The 21,653-nt window shown below is 37.1% G+C and overlaps 1 protein-coding gene across 2 annotated transcripts in view; it reads left to right on the forward strand.

Annotated features, from left to right (window-relative positions):
• LOC126101571 (protein argonaute-2-like) overlaps positions 1-21,653 on the forward strand; it is a 317,714-nt gene that overhangs the window by 279,139 nt on the left and 16,922 nt on the right. For both annotated transcript variants that reach the window (XM_049912221.1, XM_049912220.1), the window contains exon 17: positions 12,239-12,329. In XM_049912221.1, the coding sequence (XP_049768178.1) occupies positions 12,239-12,329 (91 nt within the window). The remainder of the gene's footprint in view (positions 1-12,238; positions 12,330-21,653) is intronic.

Genomic DNA, 21,653 nt, shown 5'->3' on the forward strand with positions numbered 1-21,653 from the left:
CAGACTTAATACTATGGTTATATTTATACTTATAAAATACACTATATTCTGTAGCTGTTGCTTCTTATGTCTATTTTTTACTGCTGATTACAACTGATATGCTAATGCCTCATGTTACAATCACTATTTTAAAATTCGTTGAAAGAATATAAACATTTTTCTATTAGAAAAGATTTTAATTTTGTTTTAAAAACATTTCCCATGTACATTCTTAGAGAGTTTGGTAGCTTGTTATACCAAATCAAACCACTGATATATGGACTTCTATCAGTCATTTTTAACGTTGTTCTGTTACAGAAATAGTTACACTTTGTTCTAGTGTTGTGATCGTGTACATCACTGCCCTTGATAGCTTCTGTTGGTTGACTTATAAAAAATACAACTATTTTGAAGATGTACAGAGAATATATTGTCAGATATTCATGCTGCCAAACACTTCATGACATGAATCTCTATGTCCCATCCCATGTATAAGTCTTATTGCTCTTTTCTGTAGTAGTAGTATTCTTTTTTAATGTACATCAGCTGCACAGCCCCATAGTTCAATTCTGTAATTGAGAAAGGGGTAAAGTGTTCCACAATGTACTAATTTCAGTGCTTGGCTAGGAACTATCTTTGCAAGTTGGCTGAGGAGATATATGGCACTACTGACTTTTCCGCACACGAAATTAATGTGGTATGTCCACCGAAAATTTTCATCAACATATACACCCAGGAATTTACAGTTACCATTTTCTGTTGCAGAGATATTACACACACTATTCATATTGTGATGAGAACTGCCTGTTTTAAATGTCAGTAGTTGAGATTTGGTGACATTCACCATGAGTCCCTGATCATCGAAGTATTTTGTTACTTCTGTTACACCACTAGTAGCAAGAGATTCTAGCTCTTTAGATTCATTCCCATAGAATAAAACTAAAAACAAAGATGATGTGACTTACCAAATGAAAGTGCTGGCAGGTCGACAGACACACAAACGAACACAAACATACACACAAAATTCAAGCTTTCGCAACAAACTGTTGCCTCATCAGGAAAGAGGGAAGGAGGGGAAAGACGAAAGGATGTGGGTTTTAAGGGAGAGGGTAAGGAGTCATTCCAATCCCGGGAGCGGAAAGACTTACCTTAGGGGGAAAAAAGGACGGGTATACACTCGCACACACACACATATCCATCCACACATATACAGACACAAGCAGTTATGTGTGTGTGTGCGAGTGTATACCCATCCTTTTTTCCCCCTAAGGTAAGTCTTTCCGCTCCCGGGATTGGAATGACTCCTTACCCTCTCCCTTAAAACCCACATCCTTTCGTCTTTCCCCTCCTTCCCTCTTTCCTGATGAGGCAACAGTTTCTTGCGAAAGCTTGAATTTTGTGTGTATGTTTGTGTTCGTTTGTGTGTCTGTCGACCTGCCAGCACTTTCATTTGGTAAGTCACATCATCTTTGTTTTTAGATATATTTTTCCTACGTGGAATGTTTCCCTCTATTATTCCCATAGAATAAGATTGACATGTCATCTGCATAGCTTGCAATATGGGAGTTAATGGGTTGTGCAGTGTCGTTAATATATATAAGGAAGAGAAAGGGTCCAAGGATTAAGCCCTGTGGTACACCTTGTAATACAGGTTCACTGGTGGACTGGGAGTTCATGATTTTCTTATCTAGTTTGTTTGACAATTTAGTGCTTTGCTTTTGATTCAAAAGGTACGTGGTTAGAAGATTCATGGTTTGATCCCCAATACTATAAGATTTTAGCTTTTTAAAAAGTACCCTATGGTTTACCATATCAAATGCTCTTGTCAGGTCCAAAAATATACCTGCAGTCTGCATCTTCTGGTCCAACAGACAGTAAACTTCATGGATGAACTGTGTAACTGCTGTGGTTGTACTTAGCTCTTTTCTGAAGCCATGCTGCGAATCTACAAGCAGTTTATGTTTTGTGAAAAAGGCACTTAGCTGAGAAAGGATAACGCTTTCGAATATATTACTAAAAGTGGGAATTAATGGTATTGGTCTATAGTTGGAGACTTCTTCCTTACTTCCCTTTTTATACACTGGTTTCACTACACTCATTTTTAGAACCGTTGGATACATGTTTTCTCTAATGCTGCAATTAATCAGATGAATAAGAGGTTTAGAAATTTCTTTTAAGCATGCTTTAGTGATAGTACTGGATATGCCATCCCATCCAGATGAAAATTTTTTCTTTAGCATGTATATTGCCCTGCAAACCTCCTGCTCATTCACTTCCACAAATTCAAATTCGGTACACTGGGTGAGATGGCACCGGATCTCTATCTGTGAATCTGTAATATGTGTTGATTATTCACCAGAAATGTAGTAGTTATTAAAAATATTACATAGAGTATCTGGGTTTTTTATAATGTTACCATCATGTCTTATGCTGAGTGGTTCCATGTTCATCTTGTTGGGACCTTTTCAGTATTTGTCAATCAGATTCCAAGATGCTTTGCTTATGTTGTCAGACTGTTCTATTGTTTTGCTGTTAATCTGCTTCCTTAGATTGGCAATTTCAGTTTTAAAAGTTTGCTTGGCCCTATTGTATTTTTCCTTGAAAACCTGCATAGTAGTAGCTTTATAAAGCTGGTTTAGATCATGTACTTGCTGCCTGAGCCTAATCGGATTTGTTGGGAGTTTTAGTCTAGGATTACTTCCATTTTGACAGTGTTTAACCACCTTCTGGATTTCTCTGCCTGGACAACTATATTCATAATGATGCAATAGGGTTGAGTAGAATTCATTCCATTTCTCATCCGACCCTTTTACTTGGTACACAGAATCCCATTTCTCATTCACTAGTTTGTCTTCAAGAGCATTAATATTTGAGGTATTCAGCATTCGTTTCTGTAGCACAATTTTTGTTATTTTAGGCAAAACTGAATTTCTGTATTCTATCACCTGGCAGAAGTGGTCAGAATAAAGAAAATCTAAGTTACTGTAATTTACCTTATCTATAACATCTTTGTTGATTGTAGCATAATCTGTTCTAGTGGAACATGTGTCAGTCACTCTGGTGTCAGAGTTCACTATATTTACAAGGTTGTATGAGGTCAGTACATCACTGAGTTTCAAGTTTACTATACTATTTGAGTTTGCATCTATATTAAAGTCAGCTAATATAGTAAGGTCATTAGAACCAGCCTGACCAGCAACACTACTAAGATTATCCATAAACAGCATTACATCAGCATTTGGTGGCCTATACACTCCAATCACTTTATGCTTTGGTAACTTTAAGATCATTACTGTGGCGTACAATACCTGTCATTTCAATTGATCCTTCTTTGGTGTGGTGTTCAAGAAAGGAAATTTTTTTAGCTTCTACATCCTTATTAACATAAATTACCACACCACCACCTTTATGGTTTTGCCTACAATAACTACTTGCTAGTAAGTAACCTTCTAATCTATAGTATATTACGAGGGGCGTACAGAAAGTAAGTTCCGATCGGTCGCGAAATGGAAACGACTACGAAAATCCGATAAAGCTTTGCACAGATGTGTTGGGCAGTGTCTCTAGTATGACCCCAGATAGCATCACATCGCTCTTTTCATTTCTGAGCTCACAGAGCGCATAAAAGATGTCTAGAAAATAGTGTCTCCCGCCAAGTACGAGGGCCTGGTGAGATGCACCGTTTTCAATTGGAGGTGTTTGATTACCCACAATACAGCCCGTAATTGTCTCCCTCTGAGTTTCATCTCTGGTCGCATGAACCGCTGTCTATGAAGGCAAGATTTTGTCACAGATAATGAGCTGTAGGGCAGCATGGAGAATTGGCGGAAAGCATTGGCAGCTGCCTTCTATGATGAGGGTATTGAAAAGTTGGTACAACACTACGACAAATGTCTAAGTCAGAACGGCAACTATGCAGAGAAGTAGCTGGAAGGTGTAACTAACTGTTACAAATAAAACATTTCTGATATTCACTGTGGTTTCCATTTCACAATCAGTTGGAACTTACTTTCTGGGCAGGCCTCGTATTTCACTGCATTTTAGCCCGTGTTCCGTTGTTACCTGTACATGTGGCAAGTGTTCCTCTATGAATATTTGTAGAATGTCTAGTTTGTTTCTGAGATATTGCACATTTAAATGCATTAACTTTAAGGGCGTTATCCCTTCTTGTTTATTTACCATTTTGCAAGAATCAAAATTGTTTGAGTTACACTTTTTACGACATTTTGTATACACTGGTTCTTTGGAACTGATCTGCAATGACTGAACACTTATTTCACAGCCTGGGTTTTCTTTGTGCGAATGGGACTCAGTCATATCCGAAATACATTCCTGAAAACTGTTATTATGGTCCTTTATTCTAAAAAAGTCTCGCTGTTGTAGCCCAGAGCAATTGGAGCTTTCTCCACACTGACTTTCTCGCACAGTTTGCTTATGTGGGAAACTAGCTTGACCTTCCCTTTCCTGTTTAAGTGGAATCCGTGTTTTGTATATTCATCACGACTCATCTTACTTAAGTCTATCAAATTTACATGGCTAAATTTATCACACAGTTTCTTTAGCTCGGAATTGTAGTGTCGAATCTCTTTGTTTACACACGACCACTGTGGTAAATCATGTCGCACTGGCACGTTTGTGATGACAATGTTCGTTTGAAATAGTTTTGGTAATATGTTATGGAGGCCTCACAGGGCTGTCTTGCTTTCAGTTTTGTATACGTTGATGCCGCCGCCAATAATCACAACGTGAGCGTCTTTGTCCAATTGACTTTTTTCTGTTGTAATATTCTCCACCACTGCATTTAACATTGCACCAGGCTTGATTTTCGCAAAAACTGAATGCTTTGAAGGCATACTTTCGCGAAAACGTTTGGATAGATCTTTTCCATGACTGTCGGCATACAGAAGAAGCCCTTTGGTGCATCTTAAGGTTGGCAAGTTCTTTTTTGGTTCTTTAGCGGTAGTTTTGTGATTACTTTCTGGTTTGTTTATGTCTATTGTGTTACCACAATCCGCTACAAGTGCTGAGAATTTGTTTGATAATGGTATCACTGGGGCTGTACTTACATGTAGTTCTTGCTTGTTTGTTTTTTTCGGCACACACCACATTTTCTGTGCGGAATGACTATTAACAATGGCGTTGTCTTGAGTTAAGCGATAATTCCGATCCACTGCTTTATATTTAGTTTCCAGCTCTTGATATTTTCTCAGAAGTTCTTGATATTTTGTATTGATTGATACTAAATCATCTGTTAACATGCTTATTATTTTTTCTTTTGTTTTTAGTGTGTTCGTTATTTCGTTTTCCACGGCACTTACGAAGCACTGTCGGCATGTCCAGTCATGTTCATCTTTTATATATTTCAAATTGACTTTGACACATTTATCGTGGTACCAGTACTTGCAGTCGGCACACAGGATCCCTCTTTTGAACTTCTTCACGCAAATTTTACAAATCTCACTATCACTTTTTAAAGAAACTGGGACATCACTACACGAAAAATGTTCACTCAACGCCATCTTGCAATGATAGGACATGTGGTAAGGCATCAGGAATTAATCTCCTGGGTACTAGGCAGAACTGTACAGGATAAAAACTGTAGGGGAAGGCAGAGATTGGAATACATCCCACATGTAATTTGAGGACATAGGGTGCAAGTGCTAGTCAATGAAGATGTTGACACAGGAGAGGAATTTGTGGCCAGTCAGTGCAACTGATAAATTGTGGAGGCATGTGTGGAAAGGGGTAGGAGAGAGGAAATATGATTTGCAAAACAGGTACTCAAACTGAAACAAGAAATGTAAAAGTTAACATAAATTTGTTGATTTGCAATTGTGCCATTCTGAAGAACTGTACAGCATGTTGAATAATTTAGGATCAGAGAAGTTCATTAAAACAAATGGTATTGCTGTCTAGGAAATTCTCTAGATGCTTTCCTTCCTAAAGTTGTCTAACAAATTTTCATTTATATCTTCTGCCATAATTAAGTATATGAGTTATTCTCACAGTGATAGAATCATAAAACAATTTAATGAATAATGTCATGGAAATCAATCAAATTAGGACCATTATGGATGAAAACACATGTGACACTGGTGTAATGTTCTAGGATTTTTGTTATTGATTTTGCAAACTGGTTTTCATCTGTTACACCATCATCAGGTACAAAGATAAAGGTGTGTGGCCATGAAATTTTCGTAAGATCAACTAATTCATCTGCAGAGTATCTCAGTTGGTTTCCAACAATGATCATTGGTAATGTTTGATTTAGGACTAAAATGAGGAATTATTTCAGTGAAAATGTGATGTAAAATTATTGGATTAGATAAAATATGTGAGATGTTGAATAATGAACTATATAATAAATTATGACAACTTTTCTGAGAAGAAAATAACTTTGGTGATATGGTCCAAGGGAGTGGCTGAACAAAATAATCTAGTCCTTTATATGGTCCAATATTACAAACAGATAAGATATATAAGTGAGAGTAAGCAGGCAAGTGATGTAGCTGTTGTTGTGACGGGGTAGTGAAACTATGGTAACTGAAATAAAGGAAAAAAATGGGGCATGTGAGTAGAAGGGGCGGTTTACAACATAGCCTGGATTGGATTTTGAATTGTATCTGCAGTTACAAGTGGCAAATAATCGAACTGTATCTGGTCATGTAGCAATAAGCAAAATTGACATATTTTTACTAATTTCCATTATTTCAAGGTAGTTCACCTTCCTCTCTTATGGATGTGACATAAGATTTCATGTTTCACATAGCAATTATGGCCTTCTTTAAGTAGATAGTCTCCAAAAGCAATGGGAAAAATGCAAAAACACGCCCTATCACAAAAGTTTCCAGGAAAGAAATAGAAAGGGGGGGGGGGGGGGGGAAATAACCCTTGAGTTATGCTAGGGTGTGATATCTCCTCGAAACATGCTCATGAACTGGGAAGGTCTAACCTATTACTAGTGCCCCTTCAGCTAAAAAAAAGACAAGTCTTAAACAGTTTCAGGAAGAGTGATAGTATGGTTACAGTAATCATATCAGACAAAGGGAGTACTCTTGTCGTGATGAAAAAAGGTGTCTACGTAAACAAAATGCAATATTTTATAATGTCCCCCAACAACAGATGCAATGGACCCCACACAATCTTCTAATGATAAAGCTAGAAGTATTATCAAACTGTGTAAAAGTATAATATCAGACTATGATACCTTTTGTATCACCAACATGAATCCTATAGCTCCCAGACTGTAAGGCCTACATAAACTCCATAAGGATAATATGCCCATCCATTCTGTAGTGTCTACATTCTCAGCCCTATGCTACAAATTAGCCAGTGAGATAACTGACTTGATCAAAATTAAAACCAAGTTTAAACCAAATCATGTTATTCTTAAATTCAGTTCAAATCATCCTTTGTGTCGAGCTAGTTTCTTTTTATGTCAGCAACTTATTTACTAATATACCTTAACAGTATCACCTAAACATTCTCACAGACTTCATACATAAATCAGGAGCTAACCCAGTTGTCAGAGCTGAAATAGGATGATCTACACACATTTGCCTAACAAAAAAAATTTTCATTTCAATGACAAGATACACAAAAAGTCGAATGGTCTAGGCATGGGATCCTCCCTCAGTCCAATTCTTGTTGAAAACTTTATGGAAAATTTTGAAAATAGTTCTTTGGAAAATAACACCTTGTTTTTCAAGGGTGGATGCTGCTTTGGATATGTCAGTGATGTGTTATGCTTATTTACATATACTATCAGACAACTTCGAACATTCCTCAAGCAGCTAAATTTCAGAAACAACAGTATCATATCCACTCTGGAGCTGGGGGGTAACTCAGTAAATTATGTAAATCTAAGCATAGATATCAGTTATCACATTTATACTTCCAAGATTTACAGAAACCCTACCAATGCAGACACTGTATGGTCTGCCAATTCCCTGCATCTATTGACTCATAAACATACTGCATTCATTTCAGTGACACATCACCTAATATCCATCCTCATGAGTGATGACAACTGAATTAAATACAATCAAACAAGGGCTAGTCCCCAGCATTGGTGGACTTCATAATTCATAAAAAGCAGAAACAACAAGTGTCCTCACTTTTTTGCCCTGTTCTCAGCTCATCACCTCAAGATCTCAAAAATGGTACACAGTTCCATATCTAGAAAAAGTTTCTCTGATTGTGACAAGAAATCTAAAATCCTGGAACTTTGAAATGTCATTTTATGTGCACAACACTGTTGAACACTTTTCGCCTAATGGTAAGTCCAGCACTTCAGCTGTAGAAAAGAGTGAAATATATAAAGTCAGTTTTAATTGTGCCAGATTCTATGTAGATCAGTCTGGCAGGACAATATGCATCCACGAGGAAGGAACACCACAGAAGTTGGAAACGTAGGAAAGGAAACTCTACTTTTGCAGAACATCTGCTTAAAGAAGACCATAGTTAGAAGGTGCGAAGTGAAGTCTACTATCACATCCATAAAGTAAGGAAGATGAACTGCTTTGAAATAATGGATATTAATAAACATATGTCCATCTGCCAAAACTTATTGCAGAATGCTCAGAGACAGTTCTCTTACTCACTCACGTCTAACTGCAGATACTACTCATAATCCCATCCAGACTATATTGTAAATTATTCCTAGTAAAAAAAATTACATTGTCCCAATTACAAATGCACCACTTACCTGCTTAATGTCACTTATATCTTAACTGTTTATAATATCGGACCTGTAAATGACAAGATTATTTTATTCAGCCTCTCTGTTGGAACAAGTCATCCAGGTTTATTGTTCAACTTAGTTTCTTCTCAGAACAGTTGTTGTAATTTGTTATATATTTATGTGTTGCATATTTTATCCAAGTTCAGTAATTTTACATCACATTTTCCCTGAGATAATTCCTCTCATTTTAGTCCTAAATCAAATATTAATAAAGGGCATTGTTGGAAAACAACTGAGATTCTCCATAGGGGCATTACAATATTATACCAGTGTCATGTGTATTTTCATTAGTAATGTATAAAATATTCTACCAAGAACAGAAAGAACAGTCAATCAACTAAATTAGTAACCATTTTTATTCCAATTATATTGTTCCTCAGAGACAGAAACTCATCTTCTTCTTCACAAGATTTCATTTCGCTCTTGGATGGCAGCCACAGCATAAATTTCACTGTGCCATCATTGTGTATTTACAGTCACAGTGTAGGGAAGCAGCATACTCACACCTTATAAAATTCACATCAGTCTTTCCATTGTGTGCCAGCCTAGTCCGCTGTAACTAGCTCTGACGTCATAAATATTGCGCAATACTTTAAAATGAAGTAAATAACCTGAAACGTTTCTAGCATGTCAGGAGTAATACATAACTTTAACCATTTTCCTAATTTGGATGTTTTTCTGTAAAAATCATTGGCACAACAGAAAAAAGCTAGAAACTTAAAAATTTATATTTAGATTCCTTTTGCATAATAATTTAGTATAAACAGTTTTCTGGATCTCACAAATTAAAATTTTAGTTGAAATTCATGATTTTCTGGTTTTTGTCTTAGAAATTAAGGAAGCAAGATAGATTAAGTAGGCGAATAAATAAAGCTAGGATGTTTAAATTTAAGTAGAAGGGAGATCCGCTATAATCATAAAGATGTGAGAAGTTTCAACTGAATAACTATAAAACTATAGCAATAGCATATCTCCAAAGGGCAAGTTCAGAGCTCGTCTACTGCGTGTTGTGTAATTAAATTAATTATCTCACCCAAAATATTTGACTTAGCCATGTCAGACTTTTATTATGATTACTTACCTGTGTGCTGATTGCACATTTAAATTGAGAGCTTCATCGGCCATCAGCAAAGGAAGCAATGATTTATTCAATAATTTAAAGTGGTGCATTACTAGCCCAGCGGCTAGTCGGGAGAGCAGATTTGATCAGGCGTTCCCCTAGCCGTCCACACCGCGGCTTTATATGTAAGAACGCTACGCAAGAAAAAGAGGGTCCCAGTTCTCTCCAGAAGCTGATTAGCGCACCACCTGTGCCGGGAGTCACGTCGCATCGGTATCGTTGATATAAACAGCCTCGGATGCAGTAATATGTCACTCGGGATACTTGTAACCATGAAATTGTTTTCGAGTGAAGTGTTAATTTTGGGATGACGGTAATGATCTATCTTTAGTTTGCGTATGTCGTATTTTCACATGCCGCTGCAGGACAGACATTCTACCATTATTAGCGTGGCGTTTGATGAACATTATCATCAAATTATGGCGAGCATTCACTTAAACATTTAATTTGAACAGTTATAGTTGCATCAGCGCATTAAACTCTGAACTGCTCTGGTAGTTGGATTGTGTGGATTCTTTTTGGTCAGTGACTTTCAGAATATAGTGAACATTTTAGAGAGAATGGTGTTTTGATTATGAATCCCAGACAATCTCCTAATTCCTCAGAGCTATAAATGTATTTCTCAGATGAAGTGGGCACTAGGAATTCTAATTACAGGTTTCACGTTTTGCTAATCACTTTCTGGTTGCCAATATTGTAGTTACAGAGCCAGTGTTGAGAACGGCAAACAACAGCATTAAATAAATAGTAGGAACATTAACAATTATTCCACCCACCGCCCCACAACATGTTAAGCTGAATACTTCTCATTAGCAATTACAGAGGAAGAAGGGAACACAGGAGGGAGGGGGTCAAACTCTCAAACAGTTATTTCTTTCCTGGATGCCACTGTAAATGTTTCCTGCTGTAGTATGAGAAGCATTCTTAGCACTGTGCCTTCCATTTAATACTGTGAACCAGCTGCACAATGCCAGAAATTTTCCATCAAATCCATATCAGTCTATGATTCCAGTGCATCTTTTTGTTCAAGAAAGCTTTTTTTCTAGCACCACTCTGCTGGTGTTTGTTCCTTTCAATATCAAAATAGAAATTGGCCATGGCTTCTTCAAGGGCCCACCTTGGCATTTATATTAATTTATTTAAGCAAAGCAAGCAATAAATGCCACAAGAAGGGTAGCAGGAAGGTGTATACACCCAATTACTCTGAAATGGGACTCTAGTGTTCAAAAACAGGGAGTGAAAGGTGATTTACAATTTGTGCAAAAATCTGGCTGCAGTTACAAGAGTTGAAATAAATTAAAGGGAAGCAGTAGTTGAGAAGGAAGTGAGACAGGATTGTAACCTTTTCCCTGTGTTATTCAAGATAAAGTAAAGAGAAATAAAGAGAAATTTTGAAAGGACATCAATGCTCAGGGAGAAGAAGTAAAAACTTCCAAGGTTTGCTGATGACATTGTCACTCTGTCAGGGGTAGCAAAGAACTTGCAAGAGCAATTGAACAGAATGGATAGTATCATAAAAAGAAGTTATAAGATGAATATTGGTAAAAGTGAAACAAGGGTGATGGAATGTAGCTGTATCAAATCAGGTGACACCGAGGAAATTAGATTATAAAACGAGACATTAAAAGTAGTAGATGAGTTTTGCTATTGTGGCATGATGGCTACAGTAGAGAGAACAGAAAATGCAGTCTGGCAATGGCAAGTAAAGCATTTCTGAAAAAGAGAAATTTTTTATCATTGAATATAAATTTAAATGTTGGGAAGTCTGTCCTGGAGGTAAATGTCTGGAGTATAGCCTTCTACAGAAATAAAACATGGATGATAAGCAGTTGAGACAAAAAGAGAATTTAACCAGTTGAGACAAAAAGCAAATTTAAGCTTTCGAAATGTGGTGCTACAGAAGAACATTGAAGATTAGAGGGTTAGATAAAATAACTAATAGAAAGGTACTGAATGAAATAGGGGAAAAAAGAACTATATGGCACAACTTGATTAAAAGAAGGGAATGGTTGATAGGATGCATCCTGAGACATCAAGGAATAGATAATTTGGTAATGGTAGGAAGTGTAGGGATAAAATTGGTAGATGGAGACCAAGGCTTGGGTACAGTAAGTATGTTCAAATGGATGTAGGTTGTAGTAGTTATTCAGAGATGAAGAGACTTTTACAGGGTAGACTAGTGTGGAGAGCTGCCTAGTCCAGTCTTCGTACTGGAGACCACAACAACAACAGTTTTTCTCCCTCTCGTTGTATGAACTTCTCATTAAGTTAAAATAACACCCCTATCCTTTTTGCTGTAAGCTATAAGCTGAAGGGCCAGCTCACATTCATAGAATAAAGCACCTCATTTATAAAGTGAGAATGTGCAAAAATTATTTTTTGTATTTTTTTTCCAGACCTCCATGTCTTAATGAACCGATCATGATCATAGGAGCAGATGTGACACACCCATCACCAGACCAGAGAAATATTCCTTCAGTAGCTGCAGTAAGTAATGTATTCATTTGCTAGTATCCCATGTACAGAATTATTCTGTGTTGCAAACAAGTACTATACATAATGTAAATGTTGAGTCATTCTGTATGTGAAGTTATGATTCCACCTGTAAAAGAATGCTGCAGAAAACACTACCAGCTACCACTTAGTTACATTCATTATGCTGGAGCCAATAAAGGTTTCAGTGTGTTCTAAATTTAGAAAGGCTTTACAGTAAAGGTGGGTAAAATATACCTTTCTACACCCTTCATGCGATACTACGGGATTTGTGAAGAAACTGGAATGCCCAAGATTAATAGTACATTTTCTTTTTTGTTTTTTTTTCTTCTTTTTTCTTTTTGGGTTGCAAAACACTTAGAAGCTGGACAGAGATGCTTCTTTGGCACAACTGGTTTTTGGCAAATCAATGTGGCTTCCAGGTGAATTCGTTGACCCTGATTCTCAGCAGTCTGCCACTCAAGATCAGCCAAATTTTCTACGTCACTTGCATGAGCTCATGACTTGCTTTCTTCTGTATGAAGGTTCTAGGCGTGGCACACCACCTTGTTACATACGTCATGGTTTGACTAACTGTTCAAACATGATGCTATATACAGATGGTGTGAAGCTTTCTATGCAAGCTCCATATACGGGCCCACACTGAGTGTTACAGACACTAGACATTTCCATCAATGGCAGAACCACAACTGTCTCCATTAACCAAGTCAAATCAATGGACATCTTTCAGGATGTATCTCCAACTGATGTTTGAAGAAAACAGCTTCCTAACTTGGTGCAGCCACAAGCATGACCTCAAACTCAAGTGCAACTACAAACTCAGCAACTTTCCAGCTCACTTCTACAGTCAATATGTACGATTTGCTCTTGATGCCGTGTGCATTCCCCTGCACATTTCAGAGATACCACTCAGCTTCCACCACAGGGGCTGATGTATTGACAGATTTTCGTCATCCATCGTCATCTGCTGTGTGTGTGCAGTCCTTTTATTCTTTGCCTTTCCTTCATTCTCTGCATAACTGTACATAGTTACAACTTTATCTCTACTATTTATTTTCTGTTAGCCTTTCCCATTGTGTTAAGGACAATATTATGCTCATGTAAAACATCTTCTCACTGATGTAACAGATTGGATACAATTGTTTAACTTTTCAGTAAATACAGTTATAGTTCCAAGTTAATCAAGAATGGATGATTTTTATATGCTCTGATGGTTGAAGAAGCATGCTTAACAGAGTCGAGCAGCCCTAGTTTCAGCTGCATCTGACAAACTTATTACATTATCCACTTTCTACCATGAAGGCCATTACTGCACACATCATTCCTGTATTTTTATTTTGACTGGTACAGGAATCAGAAAATAAATGAATTTCATTTGGACCATTTACTGGCTGGGACGCCTCAAGTTCCTGAGGGAAACCAATAGAGCAGAGGGTACTTCACTGTCTCATTTCGGTCCTTCTGTTTCAAGCCAAGTATAAAAAGCAACATTTTCTTTGCCTGTGCTCAGGAAAGAATCATATGCATAAATTTTATAGCCAAAACTGTCTTGAATAGAATACTTCACCTATGGAGAGCTTTGGTATGGCTGATTTTGTTCCATATAGAAACATACTTTAAACACATTGGATTTTCCTCCTTCATTATTTAATATAACATCTTCACACAAAGTTTGTGGAACCTGTGGTTTGTTATTAACTGATTATTTTTCTCCCAATCTTATTACTTTTGAGAGTCTGTCTTTGGACATATGTGTTGTTGCTTGAAAAGTTGTGGCACATACAGGTACCATCCAGCCATCTTTTTTCCTTGTGCTGAATTTTATCCAAAGAGTATTCTTCCCTTTTTCTTCTTTCTTGATGTTCCTTCTCCCAAAGAAAGCTGGCTAAACTGAACAACAATCTGCATGTACATCACATCTACATCATACTCTGCAAGCCACCTAATGGTGTGTGGTGAAGGGTACTTTCGGTTCCACTATCTGATCCCTCCAACCCTGTTCGACTTGCAAATGGTTCATGGGAAGAATGACTGTTGGTAAGCCTCTGTATTGGCTTTAATTTCACGAATTTTCTCCTCGTGGTCCATGCACAAGATGTATGTGGAGGGAAGTAATATGTTGTCTGACTACTCCTGAAAAGTGCTGTCCTGAAATTTCAATAGTAAATCTCTCCATGATGCACAACATCTCCCTTGTAACATCTGCTAGTGGAGTTTGTTTAGCATCTCTGTAATGCTCTCTCGCCCGCTAAATGATCCTGTGATGAAACACGTTGCTCTTCGTTGGATCTTCTCTGTCTCCTCTATCAGTCCTACCTGATAGGGATCCCAGGTAGATGAACAATACTCAAGAATCAGGTGAACAAGCACCTTATAAGCCACTTCTTTCATGGATGAGTTACATTTCCTTAAGATTCTTCTGATGAATCTGAGTCTTGTGTCTGCTTTTCTGACTATCTGTCGCTCTGGGTAGGTTATTTTATGGCAGATGCTGTCTCCAGCTGTTTGTCATCAGTAGTGTAGCTGTAAAGTAGTGGATTCCTTTTCCTATGTATGTGCAATATGTTACACTTATTCATGTTCAGGGTCGACTACCAGAGTGTGCACCATTCATCAGTTCTCTGCAGGTCATTCTGCAAATTCGTACTATCTTCTGATGTTGCTACTTTGGTATAAACAACAGCACCATCTGCGAATAGCCTTAAAGAGAATACAGTGCTTTCTACTAGATCATTTATATATCAGGAGTTAACGTTTTTTTACTTTACAAAATCCGTTTTAACCATCAGCTGTTTTATATAACCTGTATATCATTTGCTGGTTTCTGCCATAGATCATTGTCACCAGATGTCTGTGAACACAACACGGAAAAAATACAGTGTACATGAAAGTGACATAACAAAATATGGGTGCAAAATTACATATGTATATGTACAAGGTAAAACAGATCAGTTAAAAACATATCTCAGTTTCCTTTTAAGCTAATACAACATCAAAGTTGTCCCAGTGAAACATCCGTACAACCACCTATCCTTGAAATACTAATGAACATATCTCCCAGTCCTTCAAGTCAAATAGAGAATGTATCATAGAAGAAAAAAAAGGAACGTAACATCGGCAAAGTTCAACATTTGCCGAGTGACATCAAAGATAGCACATTTGTAATGCTTAGCCAACATAACAAGGAATGTTTACATCATTAGCAAAGCAAAGGATGAAGTATCTTTACCAAAAGTCTTTGATAGATGGAAAACTTTGATAGATGGAAAACATAGAGAACAGTTCCAGTGATAGTTACAGTGTACACAATAACAAAATAAAAGTGATGTCCACATAACAATGAAACCAGATACACTAAAAATAACAGATATGTAAACCATATTCATGGTACAAATACTTAAGTAATAAAAAGAGTAGTCACATAATTAAAGTGAAACATTATATGTCAGGCGATATCTAACCTACAACCACAACCTTTAAGCAATGATACATAAGTGGATCAGACAGCGTATAGATACCAAAATACATAGCTTTTTATGTAACAGCTTCACATTTTATGAAACTGACAGTTCTAAATAATTACAATCATATTATGAAAGTGGACTAACTGTACAGTTCTAAACTAATGTAAATACAAATAATCTTCAACATGCAACTTTTAATGAGGATGTAAACATCGCCCATAATTCAAATTGTACAGTTTATGATTAAGGGGCATAAGGCAGCCATCTGAAAGTAAAATACAGGATACAAAGTGGAAACGTGAGCAATTAACAACATTAGCTTCTTGGGAACTAATAAAGCATATACAAGAAGTAGTTGCCATATTAACATAGGATAGTAAATCAAACAAACTTGTTGCTTGATGTGGTAAGACTACACTGTCAGACATCTCGTAGACATCAGGTTACAAATCATTGTTATTACATGTGAAAGATGCGAAGTAATAGTACTTGTGGCATGCTGTGCATATATAATCATAGATGCCATTGTAGAAACAACATTACCATCACATATCACGTCATTTGAATATTGTGGACAACAAAATGTAAGTACATGATAAAATCTACCTATTTCAAAACACAGGGTAACTAAAATGAACAGAGTCAAGTTATATATAAAGATGATTGACCATGGATGTCATTAGTGTATGATACATATGACCTTAACACAGCAATGTTGGTTATATGTAACCATGGAAATATATATATCAGGGCCATGTATAGAGTACAACATCCTGTGCACTTAAAAATTAGTGCTCATTCTAATCCCAGCATGTAGATGAGAGGGATTCAATAATAAAGTGCATGTGCAGTAACAAACCACATCATGTCCAAAATCATTCTAAAGATGGAGAGGCATACAATAATGAAATACATGAAGCAACTGACTTGACATATTCAGTAACAAGGCTCATCATGTACAAAAACATGAATAACAGTCTAAGTACAACTTACATAAAATGATATCACAATGACCTACAACTATTCCATTAAGCAGTGTTGTTACTGTAATTATAAGAGGACTATAGTACACAGACATACCATAATACACAGATATGAATATGAAGAAACACAGACATTCTTTAACTGTGTCCACCAGGTGTGAAATACAATGAAGAAATTCATCAGGTTACCTTCCATTCAGAAGGCTGTTGCACGCAGCAACTATTAGATTGAGTTGTAAATAATAGATTTCAGCTATCAGTTGTCATTTTTAAATTTTATTGGCAGATCTAGATTTCAGCTAGAAACTAGCCATTCTCAATGAACTATCATTTTTGATCAATGCATGTAATGCCTGTTGGTTGGGCTTCATCCACAGTTCATTGAATACATTTCCCGACCAACAGGCATTACATGCATTGATCAAAAATGATAGTGCATTGAGAATGGCTAGTTTCTAGCTGAAATCTAGATCTGCCAATAAAATTTAAAACAGACAACTGATAGCTGAAATCTATTATTTACAAGTGAAGAAATTACCAACTTCAAATTCTTAAAACAATACAACTAACAGGAATGTTGTTCCGTTGTGATTTAAAAAATTTAAAAAGGGAGAGAAGTTGTATAAGTCAACAAATCTCCACCCTGTACTGGATGCATAACAAAAATAAAAGCTATAGTATACAGTAATTATATCAATTAACCATTACATACATACAGAATGCTCACAGTAGCACACATTAAACTGATGACAAATAGAAAAGGATCTGAGTATGAAAGGGTCATAAGCAGAACTATGTGGGTGGCATGGCACACAAAAATATAAAATAAGGGAAGGGGGGAGGGGGATGTCATCGGGGGTTGTCAGATAGGTAGATAATTTCAAAAGTTCACTGAAGTTTCCGAAGAAAGTCTTACTTTTAAAATCTTTTTGTTCATTTAAAATCTTAATTTGATATTTTTTCAAATTTTTTTCAATTTCTTTGTTGACAGATATCCAGTGATGGTCTATGACTGGTAGATGATATGTAGGTTAAATAAACAGCTGATGGTTAAAATGCATTTTCTAAAGTACTTAATGGCTGCTAGTTCTCAGATGATGAAAACTTTGAAGGAGATAATGTTGTTGTGTGAACCACTAGTTTATTTCTATTTTTGTTTCTGGCTGCAAGGGCTTTTTTTTTTTTTTTTTTTCCCCCCCCCCCCAGATAGCTCTCTTACTTTATTGTCAGTGACATTCATTGTTGTTATTCTCCCTTCAGGTGTCCCAGAAGCAAACCACAGTTTGCATATATCAACTTTCAATTTAACTGGCGGGGAGAAAATATCGAGTTTTGTAAAAATTATAGATTTCAACTCCCCCTAACAACAGCAAATGGTGGCTTTTAACAAAACCATCACATCAAGTCATGCATGGCAACAAACTTGATGTGTAACTGCAAAAATATAAATTTTGAACAATTGTACATTTATCAACTTTGAAAAACCACTCGTCAGTTACGATATTTGAATTAAAAACAACTCTTTCGCACTAGTTCACAAGCAAACAACATGTCAACATCTGTATAAATGTAAATAAAAGCAAAATATCATGCAAAAATATTACTGAATCCAATAGTGAATTTAATGTATATTTGGTTGTATACTAGAAAATGAAAGTGTACCATTTGTCATTGCCATTACAAGCTGTTATTAATTTTTTTATGCCATTGATTTTAGCAGTATAGTGTATATTTGGTGCCTTTGGCAGTAGTATAAATTCACAAGTACATGTGTTGTTGCCATTATGAGTGTCAAGTCATATTGACATGTCTAAACAACAATCAAGTCCAAATCTGAAGGTGTCGTCATCTATGAAGTTCAACATTTAGTACTGAAAACACATTTATTACTGACATCCATGTACAGCTAAAACAGAATGCACTTCCTGAGTGGACAGTGCAGCTATTTATACAAAAATTGAATATTCCAGAATATACAAACATTACAAACATAATATACTTCAAAAACCTTTCAGAAATGATCAATTCTGAATGACAAATAACTAATGGTGGTTGGGTTTGAACTGACAACCCGCAACATGTCAACCAGCAATGCTAACCACTGCACCATGCTGCTAGCACCACAGTTTTTGGAATTATGACTCCTCACCTTACAGTAACAGATGCAAATGCCAAACAACTGGTACAATTTGTTTAGTACAGTACAGGTCATTTACAGTAGTCCTTTGTTATTTTACAATTACACAGTATTTCAAATAATGATTGCAGGGAACAAGAACAACATGCAGTATCTTTTTGCAGTCACTGGCTGACAGCAAAATTTGACACCCTGACTGGTGGGGCAGTGGTTCTCTTCCAACAAAGTATATGTAGCTGTGTGCTCCAGTCCCCACTCATTCTATCTGAAATGGAAACAGAAAAATTATTTAGTAATTATTTCCAAATTATAATTGGATTAATTCATTAAATTTGTTTTATAAATTAGTCACAACTCATGCAGCAAGAATGGCAGTGTGACCAAAAGTTCTGTCACACACATGATGTATTGATTTTTGACATCTGTAGCATCTTGTCCAATGTTTCCTACTTATTTTCCTTTTTTTTCTTTTTTTAAGTTTTTCTCTCATACACTGAAATCCGCAGTTGTAGTGGAATATACTGTTGTTTATCAGTTTCTGCAAATTTTCATAAAAGTCTAACTTCTCATCAAAAATTGAGCAAGTTAGGCTTCAATGATTTCCAAGCAGTATACAGAATTTGTAAAACAAGTCTTATTATTCTATCTGAGGGTCCTTCAGAGGCAATCTACTGTTTTTAATTTTCGTGTTTACACAAAGACCTGCACCTGAAAAGCTTTGCTGCTCAGCTCTTCTGTAATAAAATAATTTTGCTGATTTCAGTTATGTTAGTCTTTTCTTCACTTCACTGTCTTTGTGCTAACACTGCTGCATCACATTTCATGCAAAATCAAACAATTGAAAATCCAAGGTGAAATGTAACAATATTACGAAAAGGATAATTGCTGCTCACCATATAGCAGAGATAATGAGTCACAGGTAGGCACAACAAAAAGACTGTCAGAAAGAGAGCTTTAGGCCAACAAGGCCTTTGTCGAAAATAGACAACATATGCACAGACACTCGCGCAAATGCAACTCGCCCGCACTTGACCACAGTCTCTGGCAGCTGAAGCTGTGTGTGTGTGTGTGTGTGTGTGTGTGTGTGTTTTTTTTTTTTCCCCCCCCCCCCTCGACAAAGGCCTTTGTTGGCCAAAAGCTCACTTTTCGATGAGACTCAGCATTTCCACTATATGGTGAGCAGCAACTATCCTTTTCATAATATTGTTGCATCTCATTTCATGTTATTTAGTTCTCTTCCAACACCACTAACCTTTCTTTAGATGCCATGGATCTGTAATTTATTATCTTTAAATCAGAAGTAGAGGTGGCAACTTGGTTCTGAAGGTTTGTGTTGTCATGCATGTAATCAACTGTAATCTATGTAATCAACTTCATGGCCCACAGTTACTGCCAGAGTTCTCTTAGTCAACTACTCCAAATAATCTCTCACTCTTGCTGGAGTACCTAAATCTCAGGAACCTGCAAATGCAGTTACACTTTTGACAACACTATGCATAGCACACCAGCCTGTAAGAGCCTGAAGAGTTTGACAAGAGATGTAAACAGTGGTGAGTCTCTACAAAGCTATGCTCACAGCAGTCTTAATACAGGTATTACTGCATCTGAATCTTGGAACCTGCAATCAGCATCACTGTTTTGCATGTTTACTGTGTGCCAACTGTACCCTCAAGTAAATGTTGTCAGTTAGCTCTCAGTTTGTCTTTGTGTGACTCATAATGAATAGTTAATGTCATTTTCCCTTCTGGTATTGTAATTATGTACATCATTGTTCCTTGCGAACTGCAGTGGATTGTTTACAACAAACTTCATGAGTGAATAAAAATACTGTGAAGCAGTAGTCAGAATGCTGAAATCCTTAAACCGATGTCTACAAGGTGATGGTGTGTGTGCACCACATACTAATCTTACAGTATGTTTTGGAGTAATGAAGACTTTCTTTCTTAAAGATGAGTTACTCCAGAACATTTTTTCCTGTGACATTACTGAATGAAAATATGTAAAATATGTATACCTACTGATGTGTCTCTCCTCATGATGTGCAATGTTCGGCGCGTTGGAGGTATTAGAGATGGCACGAGAGTGTGGTCGGGGTGGAAGTTGTATTCTGAAGTTGCCTCGTCATTGAGGTGCCAGGCTGGTTTAAGGCCCGAGACAGACACTGTTTGTATTCTACCGTTGCACAGAATGTCAAAGGTCTGCGGCAAGCGGCTTATCACTTTGTGTGGGCCCGAGTACGGCGGGTGTAGTGCGGGTCGTATCGTATCATCGCGGAGCATCACGTAATTGCAGATGTGTAGGTCTTTGTGCACGAAGACACGAGGGACTGTGTGTGCTCGTGGGGCGTACATTTGTGGTGAAGTGTCGGGCGCGTTCTATAAGTGTCGGAAGTTCTGATTGCGAGGGGGGATCGGAATCCTCAACGAATTGTGCTGGGAGGACGAGGGGTTCCCCGTATAACAATTCCACTAGGGAGGCTTGCAAATCGTCTTTGTAAGCCGAATGGACACCTAGTAGTACCCAGGGGAGGGCTTCAGACCGAGATCTGTTGTGGCACAACAGCGCTGCTTTTAATGTGCGGTGCCAGTGCTCGACCAAGCCATTGCTTTCCCGGTGGTAAGCGGTTGTACGTAATTTGTTTGCACCACATAGATCGCACAATTTTCCAAAGAGCACAGCTTCGAATTGTCGTCCTCGGTCCGTCGTGACCTAAGATGGGCAACTGAACCGCGTG

Source organism: Schistocerca cancellata, chromosome 9, assembly GCF_023864275.1.
Source record: "Schistocerca cancellata isolate TAMUIC-IGC-003103 chromosome 9, iqSchCanc2.1, whole genome shotgun sequence".
Lineage (NCBI taxonomy): Eukaryota > Metazoa > Arthropoda > Insecta > Orthoptera > Acrididae > Schistocerca > Schistocerca cancellata.